This window comes from Palaemon carinicauda, chromosome 31, assembly GCF_036898095.1.
Source record: "Palaemon carinicauda isolate YSFRI2023 chromosome 31, ASM3689809v2, whole genome shotgun sequence".
NCBI lineage: Eukaryota > Metazoa > Arthropoda > Malacostraca > Decapoda > Palaemonidae > Palaemon > Palaemon carinicauda.
The window spans coordinates 83,492,981-83,513,456 of NC_090755.1; the positions used below are offsets into that span (position 1 = coordinate 83,492,981).

Below are 20,476 nucleotides of genomic sequence, written 5' to 3' on the forward strand. Positions count from 1 at the left end.
TTATTATTATTATTAAAACCCTAGTTAGAAAAGGAGGATGCTATAAGGCCAAGGGCTTCAACAGGGAAAATTGCTTCTTGAGGAAAGGAAATAAGGAAGTAGAATAGTGTTCCTGAGTGTACCCTCAAGTAAGAGAACTTTAACCCAAGACAGTGAAATGCCATGGTACAGAGGCTATGGCACTACCAAAAACCAGAGAAGAATGGTTATATTTCAGAGTGTCGTCTTAGAAGAGCTGCTTATCATAGCTAAAGAGTGTCGACAACTCTTACCAAGTGGAAAGTAACCACTGAATGATTATAGTGCAGTAGTTAACCCTTTGAGTGAAGTAGTTTTCGGTTATGTTTGTATTGTCAGTTGTGTGAGGAAAGTGGAGAATGTGTAAAGAATAATCTAGACTATTCGGTATACGTGTAGGCAAAGGGAAAATGAGTTGTAACCAGTTAGAGATCCAATGTAGTACTATGTGGCCAGCCATAAGACTCGATAACTCTCTAGCATCAGTATCTCAACGAGTGGAGTTTACTAAGAATCAAGTCCCAGAAATCTAAATATTCGTTCTGAAAACAATTTGATCTTTAGCAAAAGGATAATTTACTATTGAAAAAGGAAAATGGCTTAGAGGGATGAATGAGCAAAACAAACAGTGTTAATGTTCGAGTCTATTTTAAGCAATGGCCGACATAAATACACTAAAACATGATCCTGCTGGAGACGTTGACCCAACAGAATCTATGGATCCTCCTGAAGCAATTGACCCACCAGAACCTATGGATCCTCCTGAAGCAATTGACCCACCAGAACCTGTCTATCCTCCTGAAGCAATTGACCCACCAGATCCTGTGGATCCTCTTGAAGCAATTGACCCACCAGAACCTGTGGATCCTCCTGAAGAAATTGACCCACCAGAACCTGTGTATCCTCCTGAAGCAATTGACCTTCCAAAACCTGTGGATCCTCCTGAAGCAATTGACCCACCAGAACCTGTGGATCTTCTTGAAACAATTGACCCACCAGAACCTGTGGAACCTCTTGAAGCAATTGACCCACCAGAACCTGTGGATCCTCCTGAAGCAATTGGGTGACCAGAACCTGTGGATCCTCCTGAAGCAATTGACCCACCAGAACCTGTGTATCCTTCTGAAGCAATTAACCCACCAGATCCTGTGGATCCTCCTGAAGTAATTGACCTACCAGAACCTGATGATCCTCCTGAACCATTTGACCTACCAGAACCTGTGGATCCTCCTGGAGCAATTGACTCACCAGAATATGTGGATCCTCCTGAAGCAATTGACTCACCAGATCTTTGGAAACTCCTGAAGTAATTGACTCCCCAGAACCTGTGTATCCTCTTGAAGCAATTAACTCGCCGGAACCTGTGGATTCTCCTGAAGTAATTGACCCATCAGAACCTGTGGATCATCCTAAAGCAATTGACCCACCAGAACCTCTGTATCCTCATGAAGCAATTAACTCACCAGAACCTTGGGACCCTCCTGGAGCAATTGACCCACTGGAACCTGTGGATCCTCCTGGAGCAATTGACCCGACAGAACCTGTGGATCCCCGTGAAGCAATTGACTCACCAGAAGCTGTGGATCCTCCTGATGCAATTGACCCACCAGAACATATGGATCCTCCTGAAGCAATTGACTAACCAGAACCTGTGGATACTCCTGAAGCAATTGACTCATCAGAACCAGTGGTTCCTCCTGAAGCAATTGACCTACCAGAGCCTGGGGATCCTCCTGAAGCAATTTACTGACCAGAACCTGTGGATCCCCGTGAAGCAATTGACTCACCAGAACCTGTGGATCCTCCTGACGCAATTGACCCACCAGAACCTCTGGATCCTCCTGAAGCAATTGACTAACCAGAACCTCTGGATCCTCCTGAAGCAATTGACTCATCAGAACCTGTGGTTCCTCCTGAAGCAATTGGCCTACCAGAGCCTGCGGATCCTCCTGAAGCAATTTTCTGACCAGAACCTGTGGATCCTCCTAAAGCACTTGATCCACAAGAACCTCTGGATCCTCCTGAAACAATTGACTCACCAGAACCTGTGGTTCCTCCTAAAGCAAATGGCTCACCAGAACCTGTGGATCCTCCTGAAGCAATTGACCCACCAGAACCTGTGGATCCTCTTGAAGCAATTAACTCGCCAGAAAATGTGGATCCTCCTGAAGCAGTTCACCCACCAGAACCTGTGGATCCTCCTAAAGCAAATGACTTACCAGAACCTGTGGATCCTCCTAAAGCAATTGATCCACCAGAACCTCTGGATCCTCCTGAAACAATTGACTCACCAGAACCTGTGGTTCCTCCTAAAGCAAATGACTCACCAGAACCTGTGGATCCTCCTGAAGCAAATGACTCGCCAGAACCTTTGGATCCTCCTGAAGTAATTAACTCGCCAGAAAAGGTGGATCCTCCTGAAGCAATTCACCCACCAGAACCCGTGGATCCTCATGAAGCAATTGAACTGCCAGAACCTGTGGATCCTCTTGAAACAATTGACCAACCAGAACCTGTGGATCATCCTGAAACAATTGACTCACCAGAACTAATTGATCCTACTGAACAAATTGACCTGCAATAACCAGAAAATCCTCCTAAAGAGCTTGACCCACCAAAGCTAGTAGATCCTCTTGAAGAAGTTGATACCAAATTTGTAAATCCTCCTGAACTGAAGAAGCTGTCCCACCAAATTAGTGGATCCTTTTGAAGAAGTTGACCCACTAAAAATAGTAAATTCTCCTGGATTTGGTTTGAATTTTTCTTTTTCTTTTTCATCTGAATTTATCAGTTGACCACATTCAGCAATTGATATATTTTCATATCGTACTTGATTTTATATATATATATATATATATATATATATATATATATATATATATATATATATATATACATATATATATATATACATATATATATATATCTATATATATATATATATATATATATATATATATATATATATGCACCTGTATGTAAAATCTGGTTGAATTATTTATTTTGGCATAATCATTACCTTTCTTTTGGAGACTTTCAAAAGATTATGATATTATTTTATTGTGAATTGAGTATCTTGTATATTCAAATAAGGTGAAGTTTAATTCCTGAATGACCATAAATAACAGTTTTTTTTATTAAGTGTAGATGACTAAATATGCTTCAAAGTAACAAATATATTTGCATGGATGAGGCTTATATCGAATGTATGAAATTAAACATTGTTATAAGAAGTATATGACACAAGCTCGCTAAGAAATAAACACATTTTTAGCTTTATTTTTATATTGGGGGTCTTGAATTAGCCTTATTTCTTTTTCGTCGATATGCAATGTGATATGTTTCTTGAAGAGAAAAAAGGCTTTTGTTTTTTTATGTAAAAAATATTCATAGACGTATTTTAATAAAATTATATTGGGAATTGGAGAAAGAAGGAATTGCTGGTTTATAAATGCATTTTATCAAATCAGTAACATTACATGATAAATTTTGCACCATGTTTATCAGTGCAATAAAAAAGCATACAACTAGATTTTTGTTTGTTTGCTAACAAATATGTTCAATTCTAAAATAGCTCAAGACAGTGACATACTGGACATTTATATTATGCTTGATATCATATCCACATTCCAAGCAATTTTCCCTCTCATCTTAGTATCCCAGCTTTCCTAACCTGATGATGAAGAGCTAGAACTGGTTGATGGTGCTGTAGAAGTGGTAGATCCTGCTGTAGAAGTTGTAGATCCTGCTGTAGAAGTAGTAGATCCTGCTGTAGAAGTTGTAGATCCTGCTGTAGAAGTGGTAGATCCTGCTGTAGAAGTGGTAGATCCTGCTGTAGAAGTAGTAGATCCTGCTGTAGAAGTGGTAGATCCTGCTGTAGAAGTAGTAGATCCAGCTGTAGAAGTGGTAGATCCTGCTGTAGAAGTAGTAGATCCTGCTGTAGAAGTGGTAGATCCTGCTGTAGAAGTAGTAGATCCTGCTGTAGAGGTTGATGCTTCAGAACTGGTAGATCCTGTTGTAGAAGTTGATCCTGCAGAAGTGGTCGATCCTCCCGTAGAAGTTGATCCTTCAGAAGTGGTAGATCCTCCTGTAGAAGTTGATCCTGCAGAAGTGGTCGATCCTCCCGTAGAAGTTGATCCTTCAGAAGTGGTAGATCCTCCTGTAGAAGTTGATCCTGCAGAAGTGGTCGATCCTCCTGTAGAAGTTGATCCTTCAGAAGTGGTAGATCCTCCCGTAGAAGTTGATCCTGCAGAAGTGGTCGATCCTCCCGTAGAAGTTGATCCTTCAGAAGTGGTAGATCCTCCTGTAGAAGTTGATCCTTCAGAAGTGGTAGATCCTCCTGTAGAAGTTGATCCTTCAGAAGTGGTAGATCCTCCCGTAGAAGTTGATCCTTCAGAAGTGGTAGATCCTCCCGTAGAAGTTGATCCTGCAGAAGTGGTCGATCCTCCCGTAGAAGTTGACCCTCCAGAAGTGGTAGATCCTCCTGTAGAAGTTGATCCTCCAGAAGTGGTAGATCCTCCTGTAGAAGTTGATCCTGCAGAAGTGGTCGATCCTCCCGTAGAAGTTGATCCTTCAGAAGTGGTAGATCCTCCTGAAGAAGTTGACCCTTCAGAACTGGTAGATCCTGGAAATGTTTTTGGTTGAGTAGATTTATCAAATGATTTGGATTTGTAGCTACTATAAGGATAACAGTTAATCTTTGTTTTTCTCTTTATGAAAGATAATAGATATTAATTTTTTAGTGTTTATAAACATTTTTTTGATGGTTCATAATAAAATAAATAGTAATATTGAAAGTAGTTTTTTGTAAAAGTGATTGGCTATGTAAATTATTTTTTATAGTCTTATAATATTATTACTTTTATTATTATTATTATTATTATTATTACTAATTAAGGTAAAACCCTAGTTAGGAAAGGATGATGCTATAAGCCCAAGGGCTTCAACAGGGAAAATTGCTTCTTGAGGAAAGGAAATAAGGAAGCAGAATAGTGTTCCTGAGTGTACCCTCAAGTAAGAGAACTTTAACCCAAGACAGTGAAATGCCACGGTACAGAGGCTATGGCACTACCAAAAACCAGAGAAGAATGGTTATATTTCAGAGTGTCGTCTTAGAAGAGTTGCTTATCATAGCTAAAGAGTGTCGACAACTCTTACCAAGTGGAAAGTAACCACTGAATGATTATAGGGCAGTAGTTAACCCTTTGAGTGAAGTAGTTTTCGGTTATGTTTGTATTGTCAGTTGTGTGAGGAAAGTGGAGAATGTGTAAAGAATAATCTAGACTATTCGGTATACGTGTAGGCAAAGGGAAAATGAGCTGTAACCAGTTAGAGATCCAATGTAGTACTATGTGGCCAGACATAAGACTCGATAACTCTCTAGCATCAGTATCTCAACGAGTGGAGTTTACTAAGAATCAAGTCCCAGAAATCTAAATATTCGTTCTGAAAACAATTTGATCTTTAGCAAAAGGATAATTTACTATTGAAAAAGGAAAATGGCTTAGAGGGATGAATGAGCAAAACAAACAGTGTTAATGTTCGAGTCTATTTTAAGCAATGGCCGACATAAATACACTAAAACATGATCCTGCTGGAGACGTTGACCCAACAGAATCTATGGATCCTCCTGAAGCAATTGACCCACCAGAACCTATGGATCCTCCTGAAGCAATTGACCCACCAGAACCTGTCTATCCTCCTGAAGCAATTGACCCACCAGATCCTGTGGATCCTCTTGAAGCAATTGACCCACCAGAACCTGTGGATCCTCCTGAAGAAATTGACCCACCAGAACCTGTGTATCCTCCTGAAGCAATTGTCCTTCCAAAACCTGTGGATCCTCCTGAAGCAATTAACCCACCAGAACCTGTGGATCTTCTTGAAACAATTGACCCACCAGAACCTGTGGAACCTCTTGAAGCAATTGACCCACCAGAACCTGTGGATCCTCCTGAAGCAATTAGCTGACCAGAACCTGTGGATCCTCCTGAAGCAATTGACCCACCAGAACCTGTGTATCCTCCTGAAGCAATTAACCCACCAGATCCTGTGGATCCTCCTGAAGTAATTGACCTACCAGAACCTGTTGATCCTCCTGAACCATTTGACTCACCAGAACCTGTGGATCCTCCTGGAGCAATTGACTCACCAGAATATGTGGATCCTCCTGAAGCAATTGACTCACCAGATCTTTGGAAACTCCTGAAGCAATTGACTCCCCAGAACCTGTGTATCCTCTTGAAGCAATTAACTCGCCAGAACCTGTGGATTCTCCTGAAGTAATTGACCCATCAGAACCTGTGGATCATCCTAAAGCAATTGACCCACCAGAACCTCTGTATCCTCATGAAGCAATTAACTCACCAGAACCTTGGGACCCTCCTGGAGCAATTGACCCACTGGAACCTGTGGATCCTCCTGGAGCAATTGACCCAACAGAACCTGTGGATCCCCGTGAAGCAATTGACTCACCAGAAGCTGTGGATCCTCCTGATGCAATTGACCCACCAGAACATATGGATCCTCCTGAAGCAATTGACTAACCAGAACCTGTGGATACTCCTGAAGCAATTGACTCATCAGAACCAGTGGTTCCTCCTGAAGCAATTGACCTACCAGAGCCTGGGGATCCTCCTGAAGCAATTTACTGACCAGAACCTGTGGATCCCCGTGAAGCAATTGACTCACCAGAACCTGTGGATCCTCCTGACGCAATTGACCCACCAGAACCTCTGGATCCTCCTGAAGCAATTGACTAACCAGAACCTCTGGATCCTCCTGAAGCAATTGACTCATCAGAACCTGTGGTTCCTCCTGAAGAAATTGGCCTACCAGAGCCTGTGGATCCTCCTGAAGCAATTTTCTGACCAGAACCTGTGGATCCTCCTAAAGCACTTGATCCACCTGAAACAATTGACTCACCAGAACCTGTGGTTCCTCCTAAAGCAAATGGCTCACCAGAACCTGTGAATCCTCATGAAGCAATTGACCCACCAGAACCTGTGGATCCTCTTGAAGCAATTAACTCGCCAGAAAATGTGGATCCTCCTGAAGCAGTTCACCCACCAGAACCTGTGGATCCTCCTAAAGCAAATGACTTACCAGAACCTGTGGATCCTCCTAAAGCAATTGATCCACCAGAACCTCTGGATCCTCCTGAAACAATTGACTCACCAGAACCTGTGGTTCCTCCTAAAGCAAATGACTCACCAGAACTTATGGATCCTCCTGAAGCAAATGACTCGCCAGAACCTTTGGATCCTCCTGAAGCAATTAACTCGCCAGAAAATGTGGATCCTCCTGAAGCAATTCACCCACCAGAACCTGTGGATCCTCATGAAGTAATTGAACCACCAGAACCTCTGGATCCTCCTGAAACAATTGACTCACCAGAACCTGTGGTTCCTCCTAAAGCAAATGGCTCACCAGAACCTGTGGATCCTCCTGAAGCAATTGACCCACCAGAACCTGTGGATCCTCTTGAAGCAATTAACTCGCCAGAAAATGTGGATCCTCCTGAAGCAGTTCACCCACCAGAACCTGTGGATCCTCCTAAAGCAAATGACTTACCAGAACCTGTGGATCCTCCTAAAGCAATTGATCCACCAGAACCTCTGGATCCTCCTGAAACAATTGACTCACCAGAACCTGTGGTTCCTCCTAAAGCAAATGACTCACCAGAACCTGTGGATCCTCCTGAAGCAAATGACTCGCCAGAACCTTTGGATCCTCCTGAAGCAATTAACTCGCCAGAAAATGTGGATCCTCCTGAAGCAATTCACCCACCAGAACCTGTGGATCCTCATGAAGCAATTGAACCACCAGAACCTGTGGATCCTCTTGAAACAATTGACCAACCAGAACCTGTGGATCATCCTGAAACAATTGACTCACCAGAACTAATAGATCCTACTGAACAAATTGACCTGCAAGAACCAGAAAATCCTCCTAAAGAGCTTGACCCACCACAGCTAGTAGATCCTCTTGAAGAAGTTGACCCACTAAAAATAGTAAATTCTCCTGGATTTGGTTTGAATTTTTCTTTTTCTTTTTCATCTGAATTTATCAGTTGACCACATTCAGCAATTGATATATTTTCATATCGTACTTGATTTTATATATATATATATATATATATATATATATATATATATATATATATATATATATGCACCTGTATGTAAAATCCGGTTGAATTATTTATTTTGGCATAATCATTACCTTTCTTTTGGAGATTTTCAAAAGATTATGATATTATTTTATTGTGAATTGAGTATCTTGTATATTCAAATAAGGTGAAGTTTAATTCCTGAATGACCATAAATAACAGTTTTTTTTTATTCAGTGTAGATGACTAAATATGCTTCAAAGTAACAAATATATTTGCGTGGATGAGGCTTATATCGAATGTATGAAATTAAACATTGTTATAAGAAGTATATGACACAAGCTCGCTAAGAAATAAACACATTTTTAGCTTTATTTTTATATTGGGGGTCTTGAATTAGCCTTATTTCTTTTTCGTCGATATGCAATGTGATATGTTTCTTGAAGAGAAAAAAGGCTTTTGTTTTTTTATGTAAAAAATATTCATAGACGTATTTTAATAAAATTATATTGGGAATTGGAGAAAGAAGGAATTGCTGGTTTATAAATGCATTTTATCAAATCAGTAACATTACATGATAAATTTTGCACCATGTTTATCAGTGCAATAAAAAAGCATACAACTAGATTTTTGTTTGTTTGCTAACAAATATGTTCAATTCTAAAATAGCTCAAGACAGTGACATACTCGACATTTATATTATGCTTGATATCATATCCACATTCCAAGCAATTTTCCCTCTCATGTTAGTATCCCAGCTTTCCTAACCTGATGATGAAGAGCTAGAACTGGTTGATGGTGCTGTAGAAGTAGTAGATCCTGCTGTAGAAGTGGTAGATCCTGCTGTAGAAGTTGTAGATCCTGCTGTAGAAGTAGTAGATCCTGCTGTAGAAGTGGTAGATCCTGCTGTAGAAGTGGTAGATCCTGCTGTAGAAGTAGTAGATCCTGCTGTAGAAGTGGTAGATCCAGCTGTAGAAGTAGTAGATCCTGCTGTAGAAGTGGTAGATCCTGCTGTAGAAGTGGTAGATCCTGCTGTAGAAGTGGTAGATCCTGCTGTAGAAGTGGTAGATCCTGCTGTAGAAGTGGTAGATCCTGCTGTAGAAGTAGTAGATCCTGCTGTAGAGGTTGATGCTTCAGAACTGGTAGATCCTGTTGTAGAAGTTGATCCTGCAGAAGTGGTCGATCCTCCCGTAGAAGTTGATCCTTCAGAAGTGGTAGATCCTCCTGTAGAAGTTGATCCTGCAGAAGTGGTCGATCCTCCCGTAGAAGTTGATCCTTCAGAAGTGGTAGATCCTCCTGTAGAAGTTGATCCTGCAGAAGTGGTCGATCCTCCCGTAGAAGTTGATCCTGTAGAAGTTGATCCTGCAGAAGTGGTCGATCCTCCCGTAGAAGTTGATCCTGCAGAAGTGGTCGATCCTCCCGTAGAAGTTGATCCTTCAGAAGTGGTAGATCCTCCCGTAGAAGTTGATCCTGCAGAAGTGGTCGATCCTCCCGTAGTAGTTGATCCTTCAGAAGTGGTAGATCCTCCCGTAGAAGTTGATCCTGCAGAAGTGGTAGATCCTCCTGAAGAAGTTGACCCTTCAGAAGTGGTAGATCCTCCTGTAGAAGTTGATCCTGCAGAAGTGGTCGATCCTCCCGTAGAAGTTGATCCTTCAGAAGTGGTAGATCCTCCTGTAGAAGTTGATCCTTCAGAAGTGGTAGATCCTCCCGTAGAAGTTGATCCTTCAGAAGTGGTAGATCCTCCTGTAGAAGTTGATCCTGCAGAAGTGGTCGATCCTCCCGTAGAAGTTGATCCTTCAGAAGTGGTAGATCCTCCTGTAGAAGTTGATCCTGCAGAAGTGGTCGATCCTCCCGTAGAAGTTGATCCTTCAGAAGTGGTAGATCCTCCTGTAGAAGTTGATCCTGCAGAAGTGGTCGATCCTCCCGTAGAAGTTGATCCTTCAGAAGTGGTAGATCCTCCTGAAGAAGTTGACCCTTCAGAACTGGTAGATCCTGGAAATGTTTTTGGTTGAGTAGATTTATCAAATGATTTGGATTTGTAGCTACTATAAGGATAACAGTTTATCTTTGTTTCTCTCTTGATGAAAGATAATAGATATTAATTTTCTTAAGTGTTTATAAACTTTTTTTTTGATGGTCCATAAAATAAATAGTAATATTGAAAATAGTTGTTTCTGTAAGTGATTGGCTATGTAAATTATTTTTTATAGTCTTATATTATTATTATTATTATTATTAAAACCCTAGTTAGAAAAGGAGGATGCTATAAGCCCAAGGGCTTCAACAGGGAAAATTGCTTCTTGAGGAAAGGATATAAGGAAGCAGAATAGTGTTCCTGAGTGTACCCTCAAGTAAGAGAACTTTAACCCAAGACAGTGAAATGCCACGGTACAGAGGCTATGGCACTACCAAAAAACCAGAGAAGAATGGTTATATTTCAGAGTGTCGTCTTAGAAGAGTTGCTTATCATAGCTAAAGAGTGTCGACAACTCTTACCAAGTGGAAAGTAACCACTGAATGATTATAGTGCAGTAGTTAACCCTTTGAGTGAAGTAGTTTTCGGTTATCTTAGTGTTGTCAGTTGTGTGAGGAAAGTGGAGAATGTGTAAAGAATAATCTAGACTATTCGGTATACGTGTAGGCAAAGGGAAAATGAGCTGTAACCAGTTAGAGATCCAATGTAGTACTATGTGGCCAGCCATAAGACTCGATAACTCTCTAGCATCAGTATCTCAACGAGTGGAGTTTACTAAGAATCAAGTCCCAGAAATCTAAATATTCGTTCTGAAAACAATTTGATCTTTAGCAAAAGGATAATTTACTATTGAAAAAGGAAAATGGCTTAGAGGGATGAATGAGCAAAACAAACAGTGTTAATGTTCGAGTCTATTTTAAGCAATGGCCGACATAAATACACTAAAACATGATCCTGCTAGAGACGTTGACCCAACAGAATCTATGGATCCTCCTGAAGCAATTGACCCACCAGAACCTATGGATCCTCCTGAAGCAATTGACCCACCAGAACCTGTCTATCCTCCTGAAGCAATTGACCCACCAGATCCTGTGGATCCTCTTGAAGCAATTGACCCACCAGAACCTGTGGATCCTCCTGAAGAAATTGACCCACCAGAACCTGTGTATCCTCCTGAAGCAATTGACCTTCCAAAACCTGTGGATCCTCCTGAAGCAATTGACCCACCAGAACCTGTGGATCATCTTGAAACAATTGACCCACCAGAACCTGTGGAACCTCTTGAAGCAATTGACCCACCAGAACCTGTGGATCCTCCTGAAGCAATTGGCTGACCAGAACCTGTGGATCCTCCTGAAGCAATTGGCTGACCAGAACCTGTGGATCCTCCTGAAGCAATTGACCCACCAGAACCTATGTATCCTCCTGAAGCAATTAACCCACCAGATCCTGTGGATCCTCCTGAAGTAATTGACCTACCAGAACCTGTTGATCCTCCTGAACCATTTGACTCACCAGAACCTGTGGATCATCCTGAAGCAATTGACTCACCAGAATATGTGGATCCTCCTGAAGCAATTGACTCACCAGATCTTTGGTAACTCCTGAAGCAATTGACTCCCCAGAACCTGTGTATCCTCTTGAAGCAATTAACTCGCCAGAACCTGTGGATTCTCCTGAAGTAATTGACCCATCAGAACCTGTGGATCATCCTAAAGCAATTGACCCACCTGAACCTCTGTATCCTCATGAAGCAATTAACTCACCAGAACCTTGGGACCCTCCTGGAGCAATTGACCCACTGGAACCTGTGGATCCTCCTGGAGCAATTGACCCACCAGAACCTGTGGATCCCCGTGAAGCAATTGACTCACCAGAAGCTGTGGATCCTCCTGATGCAATTGACCCACCAGAACAAATGGATCCTCCTGAAGCAATTGACTAACCAGAACCTGTGGATACTCCTGAAGCAATTGACTCATCAGAACCAGTGGTTCCTCCTGAAGCAATTGACCTACCAGAGCCTGGGGATCCTCCTGAAGCAATTTACTGACCAGAACCTGTGGATCCCCGTGAAGCAATTGACTCACCAGAACCTGTGGATCCTCCTGACGCAATTGACCCACCAGAACCTCTGGATCCTCTTGAAGCAATTGACTAACCAGAACCTCTGGATCCTCCTGAAGCAATTGACTCATCAGAACCTGTGGTTCCTCCTGAAGCAATTGGCCTACCAGAGCCTGCGGATCCTCCTGAAGCAATTTTCTGACCAGAACCTGTGGATCCTCCTAAAGCACTTGATCCACCAGAACCTCTGGATCCTCCTGAAACAATTGACTCACCAGAACCTGTGGTTCCTCCTAAAGCAAATGGCTCACCAGAACCTGTGGATCCTCCTGAAGCAATTGACCCACCAGAACCTGTGGGTCCTCTTGAAGCAATTAACTCGCCAGAAAATGTGGATCCTCCTGAAGCAGTTCACCCACCAGAACCTGTGGATCCTCCTAAAGCAAATGACTTACCAGAACTTGTGGATCCTCCTAAGGCAATTGATCCACCAGAACCTCTGGATCCTCCTGAAACAATTGACTCACCAGAACCTGTGGTTCCTCCTAAAGCAAATGACTCACCAGAACTTGTGGATCCTCCTGAAGCAAATGACTCGCCAGAACCTTTGGATCCTCCTGAAGCAATTAACTCGCCAGAAAATGTGGATCCTCCTGAAGCAATTCACCCACCAGAACCTGTGGATCCTCATGAAGCAATTGAACCACCAGAACCTGTGGATCCTCTTGAAACAATTGACCAACCAGATCCTGTGGATCATCCTGAAACAATTGACTCACCAGAACTAATAGATCCTACTGAACAAATTGACCTGCAAGAACCAGAAAATCCTCCTAAAGAGCTTGACCCACCAAAGCTAGTAGATCCTCTTGAAGAAGTTGATACCAAATTTGTAAATCCTCCTGAACTGAAGAAGCTGTCCCACCAAAGTAGTAGATCCCTTTGAAGAAGTTGACCCACTAAAAATAGTAAATTCTCCTGGATTTGGTTTGAATTTTTCTTTTTCTTTTTCATCTGAATTTATCAGTTGACCACATTCAGCAATTGATATATTTTCATATCGTACTTGATTTTATATATATATATATATATATATATATATATATATATATATACACATACATATCTATATATATATATATATATATATATATATATATATATATATATATATATATATATATATATATATGCACCTGTATGTAAAATCTGGTTGAATTATTTATTTTGGCATAATCATTACCTTTCTTTTGGAGATTTTCAAAAGATTATGATATTATTTTATTGTGAATTGAGTATCTTGTATATTCAAATAAGGTGAAGTTTAATTCCTGAATGACCATAAATAACAGTTTTTTTTTTATTCAGTGTAGATGACTAAATATGCTTCAAAGTAACAAATATATTTGCATGGATGAGGCTTATATCGAATGTATGAAATTAAACATTGTTATAAGAAGTATATGACACAAGCTCGCTAAGAAATAAACACATTTTTAGCTTTATTTTTATATTGGGGGTCTTGAATTAGCCTTATTTCTTTTTCGTCGATATGCAATGTGATATGTTTCTTGAAGAGAAAAAAGGCTTTTGTTTTTTTATGTAAAAAATATTCATAGACGTATTTTAATAAAATTATATTGGGAATTGGAGAAAGAAGGAATTGCTGGTTTATAAATGCATTTTATCAAATCAGTAACATTACATGATAAATTTTGCACCATGTTTATCAGTGCAATAAAAAAGCATACAACTAGATTTTTGTTTGTTTGCTAACAAATATGTTCAATTCTAAAATAGCTCAAGACAGTGACATACTGGACATTTATATTATGCTTGATATCATATCCACATTCCAAGCAATTTTCCCTCTCATGTTAGTATCCCAGCTTTCCTAACCTGATGATGAAGAGCTAGAACTGGTTGATGGTGCTGTAGAAGTGGTAGATCCTGCTGTAGAAGTGGTAGATCCTGCTGTAGAAGTTGTAGATCCTGCTGTAGAAGTGGTAGATCCTGCTGTAGAAGTAGTAGATCCTGTTGTAGAAGTAGTAGATCCTGCTGTAGAAGTGGTAGATCCTGCTGTAGAAGTAGTAGATCCTGCTGTAGATGTGGTAGATCCTGCTGTAGAAGTGGTAGATCCTGCTGTAGAAGTAGTAGATCCTGCTGTAGAAGTGGTAGATCCTGCTGTAGAAGTTGTAGATCCTGCTGTAGAAGTAGTAGATCCTGCTGTAGAAGTGGTAGATCCTGCTGTAGAAGTGGTAGATCCTGCTGTAGAAGTAGTAGATCCTGCTGTAGAAGTGGTAGATCCTGCTGTAGAAGTAGTAGATCCTGCTGTAGAAGTGGTAGATCCTGCTGTAGAAGTAGTAGATCCTGCTGTAGAAGTAGTAGATCCTGATGTAGAAGTGGTAGATCCTGCTGTAGAAGTGGTAGATCCTGCTGTAGAAGTAGTAGATCCTGCTGTAGAGGTTGATGCTTCAGAACTGGTAGATCCTGTTGTAGAAGTTGATCCTGCAGAAGTGGTCGATCCTCCCGTAGAAGTTGATCCTGCAGAAGTGGTCGATCCTCCCGTAGAAGTTGATCCTTCAGAAGTGGTAGATCCTCCTGTAGAAGTTGATCCTGCAGAAGTGGTCGATCCTCCCGTAGAAGTTGATCCTTCAGAAGTGGTAGATCCTCCTGTAGAAGTTGATCCTGCAGAAGTGGTCGATCCTCCCGTAGAAGTTGATCCTTCAGAAGTGGTAGATCCTCCTGTAGAAGTTGATCCTGCAGAAGTGGTCGATCCTCCCGTAGAAGTTGACCCTTCAGAACTGGTAGATCCTCCTGAAGAAGTTGACCCTTCAGAACTGGTAGATCCTCCTGAAGAAGTTGACCCTTCAGAACTGGTAGATCCTGGAAATGTTTTTGGTTGAGTAGATTTATCAAATGATTTGGATTTGTAGCTACTATAAGGATAACAGTTAATCTTTGTTACTCTCTTGATGAAAGATAATAGATATTAATTTTCTTAAGTGTTTATAAACTTTTTTTTTTGATGGTCCATAAAATAAATAGTAATATTGAAAGTAGTTTTTTGTAAAAGTGATTGGCTATGTAAATTATTTTTTATAGTCTTATATTATTATTATTATTATTATTATTATTATTATTATTATTATTATTATTATTACTAATTAAGGTAAAACCCTAGTTAGGAAAGGAGGATGCTATAAGGCCAAGGGCTTCAACAGGGAAAATTGCTTCTTGAGGAAAGGAAATAAGGAAGCAGAATAGTGTTCCTGAGTGTACTCTCAAGTAAGAGAACTTTAACCCAAGACAGTGAGATGCCACGGTACAGAGGCTATGGCACTACCAAAAACCAGAGAAGAATGGTTATATTTCAGAGTGTCGTCTTAGAAGAGTTGCTTATCATAGCTAAAGAGTGTCGACAACTCTTACCAAATGGAAAGTAACCACTAAATGATTATAGTGCAGTAGTTAACCCTTTGAGTGAAGTAGTTTTCGGTTATCTTAGTGTTGTCAGTTGTGTGAGGAAATTGGAGAACAGAACCTTCGGATCTTCTTGAAGCAATTGATTCATCAGAACCTGGGGATCCTCCTGAAGCAATTGAACCGTCAGAATCTGTGGATCCTCCTGAAGCAATTGGCCCTCCAGAACCTGTGGATCCACCTGAAGTAATTGACTCACCCGAACCTGTGGATCCTCCTGAAACAATTGACCTATCAGAACCTATGGATCCACCTGAAGCAATTGACTCACTAGAACTGTGGATTTTCCTTAAGCAATTGACTCACCAGAACCTGTGAATCCTCCTGAAGCAATTGACTCACCAGAACCTGTGGATCCTCCTGAAGCAATTGACTCACCAGAACCTGTGGATCCTCCTGAAGCAATTGACTCACCAGAACCTGTGGATCCTCCTGAAACAATTGACCTATCAGAACCTATGGACCCTCCTGAAGCAATTGAACCACCAGAATTTGTGGATCCTCCTGAAACGAATGACTCACCAGAACTAGCAGATCCTACTGAACAAATTAACATATAAGGACTAAATCCTCTTAAAGAGCTTGGCCCAATAAAGCTAGTAGATGTTCTTGAAGAAGTTGATACCAACTTTGTAAATCCTTTCTAAACTGAAGAAGCTGTCCCACCAAAATTAGAAGATCCTTCTGAAGAGGTTGTCCCTCTAGAAATAGTAAATCCTTTGGGATTTGATTTGAATTTCTTTTTTCCTTTTTTCGTCTGAATTTATCAGTTGACAACATTGTACAGTTTCATGTCATACTTGATTTTTCACTTATATCACATCTGATGATTAACTTAGTTATGAAGTATTTAATTGTGTATATGTGGATATGGTAAAAAAGCCAATTTTCATAATACCTGGACCCTATAGGGTTAAGTATCTGAAACGAATAGGAAATATACCATTTTCCTTGTTTTGATTCTTGACTGAAAGGTTAGTCTTGAGTTTCACGCTATGGGTACTTTATTTCATTCTGGTTAAGTGTTTAGGAGATATCGAGTGGTTCACAAGAAATCTATAGCAACTGTGCTTATATATTTTGAAGGAGCCAATAGTATTTTTTATGAGTAAATATCTGGAAGTAGAATATTCTTTCTCTTGCACGAAAGGCTATTTATCAAGTTTTGTGTTACACTAATGTGTGGAAGTGATGAATATTTGTACAGATTAAAAGTTAAAGACTGCTATGGAATGGCAGAGGCAAGGGACAGTTACATTACCCTATCAAACAGAACAATGTCCTAAAGACTCACCATGTATTGAATGATCAGCGTCCAAGCCCCCTCTCCACCGAAGCTAGGACCAAGGAGGGCCAGGCAATGGCTGCTGATGACTCAACAGATAGGCTTGTAGGCTCCCCTAAACCCCGCTCCTTAGCTTGCAAGGATGATGAGGTTGCAGCTACCAAAGAAACTAACGAGTTTTAGCGGGACTCGAACCCCAGTCTGGCGTTCACCAGTCGGGAACGTTACCACATCGGTCACCACAGTCCTTAATATTATGACATGGAATTACGGGGTTAAGATTTTCCAAAATTTTCTATGATAGTTTCATCTTGAAAAATAACATACTTTAAGACGCATGAATATTACTAGGGTTTTTGTGAGAGCCGCTTAAGTGATCAGCAGCCATTGCCTGGCCCTCCCTGGTCCTAGCTTGATATAGACGGGGTCTATTGGCGCTGATCATACGTATGTATAGCCAGTCTCTATGGCTTTGTCCTGTCTTTTGCCTCTGCTGTTCATGAGTGACCTTTAAACTCGACCAGGTGTCCCTGGAATATAACAGACTAAGGAGAGGATATTATAGTTCTAGTTGATTAAGAATTGATGCTAAATTTACCTATGCTTAAAATGGCGGTATTTACACCCTGTGGGTGGGCATACCTTAACGTGGTGAAAGGGTTCGCGTATTGCCATGACCAGCAAAGCTATACTAGCCACTTAGGTTGGTTTGCCGTTAGCGATCAGACGAAAAATCTCCCACCATCACCAATTCGCAGTTGGCCAGTGTGGCGATGAACACTGGCCAAATCCAAGACATAAATAAGGACATGTCTGAGGCCTTTGCCCTGCTGTGGACTAGAAACGGCTGCAATTGTTGTTGTTGTATTAATTGATTGGCTCCTTTATCAGTATTATGGGGGGTGGGGGTTGTTATTTGGGGGAATTAGAGCTCTATAACAGGTATTTTATGTTCACCAGAGAGGTTGTTATTGTACGGACATGAGTCGTTGTATGACAATGAAACAATTTCCAATAGATTTTGTAGGTTTGAGAACAAAGGCCTCAGAAGGGAATTGGGAGTTAAATGGCAGGACAGGATTAGAAATGAAACTATAAGAAATTACTCGAGTGTCATATGTGGATGAGATCATGGTGAGGGGTAGATGGAGATGGTTTGGGAGAGATTAGTTCACTAAACTTTCAACTGGGCTCCACAAGGCACTAAAGGGATTGGAACACCCAGGCTTACATGGCTGAGGACCATGAAGTATGAAGTAGGATATGATGAATGAAGAAGTACTGAATTGAATGCTCAAGTAGGAGATGATGAACGGAGAAGTATTGAATCGAAAGCTCAAGTAGGAGATGATGAATGGAGAAGCATTGAATTGAAAGCTCAAGTAGGAGATGATGAATGGAGAAGTATTGAATTGAAAGCTCAAGTAGGAGATGATGAATGGAGAAGTATTGAATCGAAAGCTCAAGTAGGAGATGATGAATGGAGAAGTATTGAATGGAAAGCTCAAGTAGGAGATGATGAATGGAAAAGTATTGAATTGAAAGCTCAAGTAGGAGATGATGAATGGAGAAGTATTGAATTGAAAGCTCAAGTGGGAGATGATGAATGGAGAAGTATTGAATGGAAAGCTCAAGTAGGAGATGATGAATGGAAAAGTATTGAATTGAAAGCTCAAGTAGGAGATGATGAATGGAGAAGTATTGAATGGAAAGCTCAAGTAGGAGATGATGAATGGAAAAGTATTGAATTGAAAGCTCAAGTAGGAGATGATGAATGGAGAAGTATTGAATCGAAAGCTCAAGTGGGAGATGATGAATGGAGAAGTATTAAATTGAAAGCTCAAGTAGGAGATGATGAATGGAGAAGTATTGAATCGAAAGCTCAAGTAGGAGATGATGAATGGAGAAGTATTGAATCGAAAGCTCAAGTGGGAGATGATGAATGGAGAAGTATTAAATTGAAAGCTCAAGTAGGAGATGATGAATGGAGAAGTATTGAATCGAAAGCTCAAGTGGGAGATGATGAATGGAGAAGTATTGAATCGAAAGCTCAAGTGGGAGATGATGAATGGAGAAGTATTAAATTGAAAGCTCAAGTAGGAGATGATGAATGGAGAAGTATTGAATTGAAAGCTCAAGTAGGAGATGATGAATGGAGAAGTATTGAATCGAAAGCTCAAGTAGGAGATGATGAATGGAGAAGTATTGAATTGAAAGCTCAAGTAGGAGATGATGAATGGAGAAGTATTGAATCGAAAGCTCAAGTAGGAGATGATGAATGGTGAAGTATTGAATCGAAAGCTCAAGTAGGAGATGATGAATGGAGAAGTATTGAATCGAAAGCTCAAGTAGGAGATGATGAATGGAGAAGTATTGAATCGAAAGCTCAAGTAGGAGATGATGAATGGAGAAGTATTGAATCGAAAGCTCAAGTAGGAGATGATGAATGGAGAAGTATTGAATCGAAAGCTCAAGTAGGAGATGATGAATGGAGAAGTATTGAATCGAAAGCTCAAGTAGGATATGTTGAATGGAGAAGTATTGAATTGAAAGCTCAAGTAGGAGATGATGAATGGAGAAGTATTGAATTGAAAGCTCAAGTAGGAGATGATGAATGGTGAAGTATTGAATCGAAAGCTCAAGTAGGAGATGATGAATGGAGAAGTATTGAATCGAAAGCTCAAGTAGGAGATGATGAATGGAGAAGTATTGAATCGAAAGCTCAAGTAGGAGATGATGAATGGAGAAGTATTGAATCGAAAGCTCAAGTAGGAGATGATGAATGGAGAAGTATTGAATCGAAAGCTCAAGTAGGAGATGATGAATGGAGAAGTATTGAATCGAAAGCTCAAGTAGGAGATGATGAATGGAGAAGTATTGAATCGAAAGCTCAAGTAGGAGATGGTGAATGGAGAAGTATTGAATCGAAAGCTCAAGTAGGATATGATGAATGGAGAAGTATTGAATTGAAAGCTCAAGTAGGAGATGGTGAATGGAGAAGTATTGAATCGAAAGCTCAAGTAGGATATGATGAATGGAGAAGTATTGAATTGAAAGCTCAAGTAGGATATGATGAATGGAGAAGTATTGAATTGAAAGCTCAAGTAGGATATGATGAATGGAGAAGTATTGAATTGAATAGGCGTAGGAGGAGATGATGATGATGAGAGAAGATGGTGTATTAAGGGAATTCGGATTTGCCTGTAGAATATCTTAATAATCAATACGGGGTACTTTTAGATATGAGGCCAACAATTTGGTTTTTTGTCTTAGCATTCATGATTTCACATACTAAGGAAAAAGCAAATAAGGACTTGGCTTTAGGTGCCTCCTAAGGAAAAACCAAAGAGCGATTTATTTGGTCATATGGGGTATTTTCCCATATTATTGAAGGGCAGAAAGAGGATTACTTGTCTATATTCACTACAAATATCTCCGAAAGTTAAAGGGATCAGGTCGCCTCTGTAGTGTTACAGTAGATTAAGGACAGACATATACTTTTTATTTGATTAAAATAAAAATGATGATACTTAAATTG

General features: G+C 40.4%; 6 protein-coding genes across 8 annotated transcripts in view; 5 read left to right on the forward strand and 1 right to left on the reverse strand.

Annotated features, from left to right (window-relative positions):
- Positions 1–674: 674 nt before the first annotated feature.
- Positions 675–2,602, forward strand: LOC137624821 (sporozoite surface protein 2-like). Its single transcript, XM_068355773.1, has 4 exons — positions 675–1,081; positions 1,306–1,648; positions 1,701–1,953; positions 1,989–2,602. The coding sequence occupies exons 1-4, from the start codon at positions 675–677 to the stop codon at positions 2,600–2,602; spliced, it is 1,617 nt and encodes a 538-aa protein (XP_068211874.1).
- Positions 2,603–3,175: 573 nt separating this feature from the next.
- LOC137624822 (fibrous sheath CABYR-binding protein-like) lies at positions 3,176–4,662 on the forward strand. Its single transcript, XM_068355774.1, has 2 exons — positions 3,176–3,224; positions 3,839–4,662. Exons 1-2 carry the CDS (start codon positions 3,176–3,178, stop codon positions 4,660–4,662), a joined length of 873 nt encoding a protein of 290 aa, XP_068211875.1.
- A 915-nt stretch (positions 4,663–5,577) lies between these two features.
- Positions 5,578–6,303, forward strand: LOC137624824 (thrombospondin-related anonymous protein-like). The gene is made up of 2 exons (XM_068355775.1): positions 5,578–5,983; positions 6,029–6,303. Exons 1-2 carry the CDS (start codon positions 5,578–5,580, stop codon positions 6,301–6,303), a joined length of 681 nt encoding a protein of 226 aa, XP_068211876.1.
- A 63-nt stretch (positions 6,304–6,366) lies between these two features.
- LOC137624825 (calphotin-like) lies at positions 6,367–10,140 on the forward strand. The gene is made up of 3 exons (XM_068355776.1): positions 6,367–6,856; positions 6,892–8,049; positions 8,909–10,140. The coding sequence occupies exons 1-3, from the start codon at positions 6,367–6,369 to the stop codon at positions 10,138–10,140; spliced, it is 2,880 nt and encodes a 959-aa protein (XP_068211877.1).
- An 886-nt stretch (positions 10,141–11,026) lies between these two features.
- LOC137624826 (thrombospondin-related anonymous protein-like) lies at positions 11,027–11,437 on the forward strand. Its single transcript, XM_068355777.1, has one exon. The coding sequence runs from the start codon at positions 11,027–11,029 to the stop codon at positions 11,435–11,437; it is 411 nt and encodes a 136-aa protein (XP_068211878.1).
- Positions 11,438–13,839: 2,402 nt separating this feature from the next.
- LOC137624587 (streptococcal hemagglutinin-like) overlaps positions 13,840–20,476 on the reverse strand; it is a 73,539-nt gene continuing 66,902 nt past the window's right edge. Inside the window, exon 20 of one of the 3 annotated variants that reach the window (XM_068355535.1) lies at positions 13,840–14,984. In XM_068355535.1, coding sequence (XP_068211636.1) covers positions 14,065–14,984 — 920 coding nt within the window. In that variant the 3' untranslated portion in view covers positions 13,840–14,064. Of the gene's footprint in view, positions 15,057–20,476 lie in introns of all 3 variants that reach the window. The other 2 variants (XM_068355534.1, XM_068355533.1) reach the window with 2 other exon arrangements.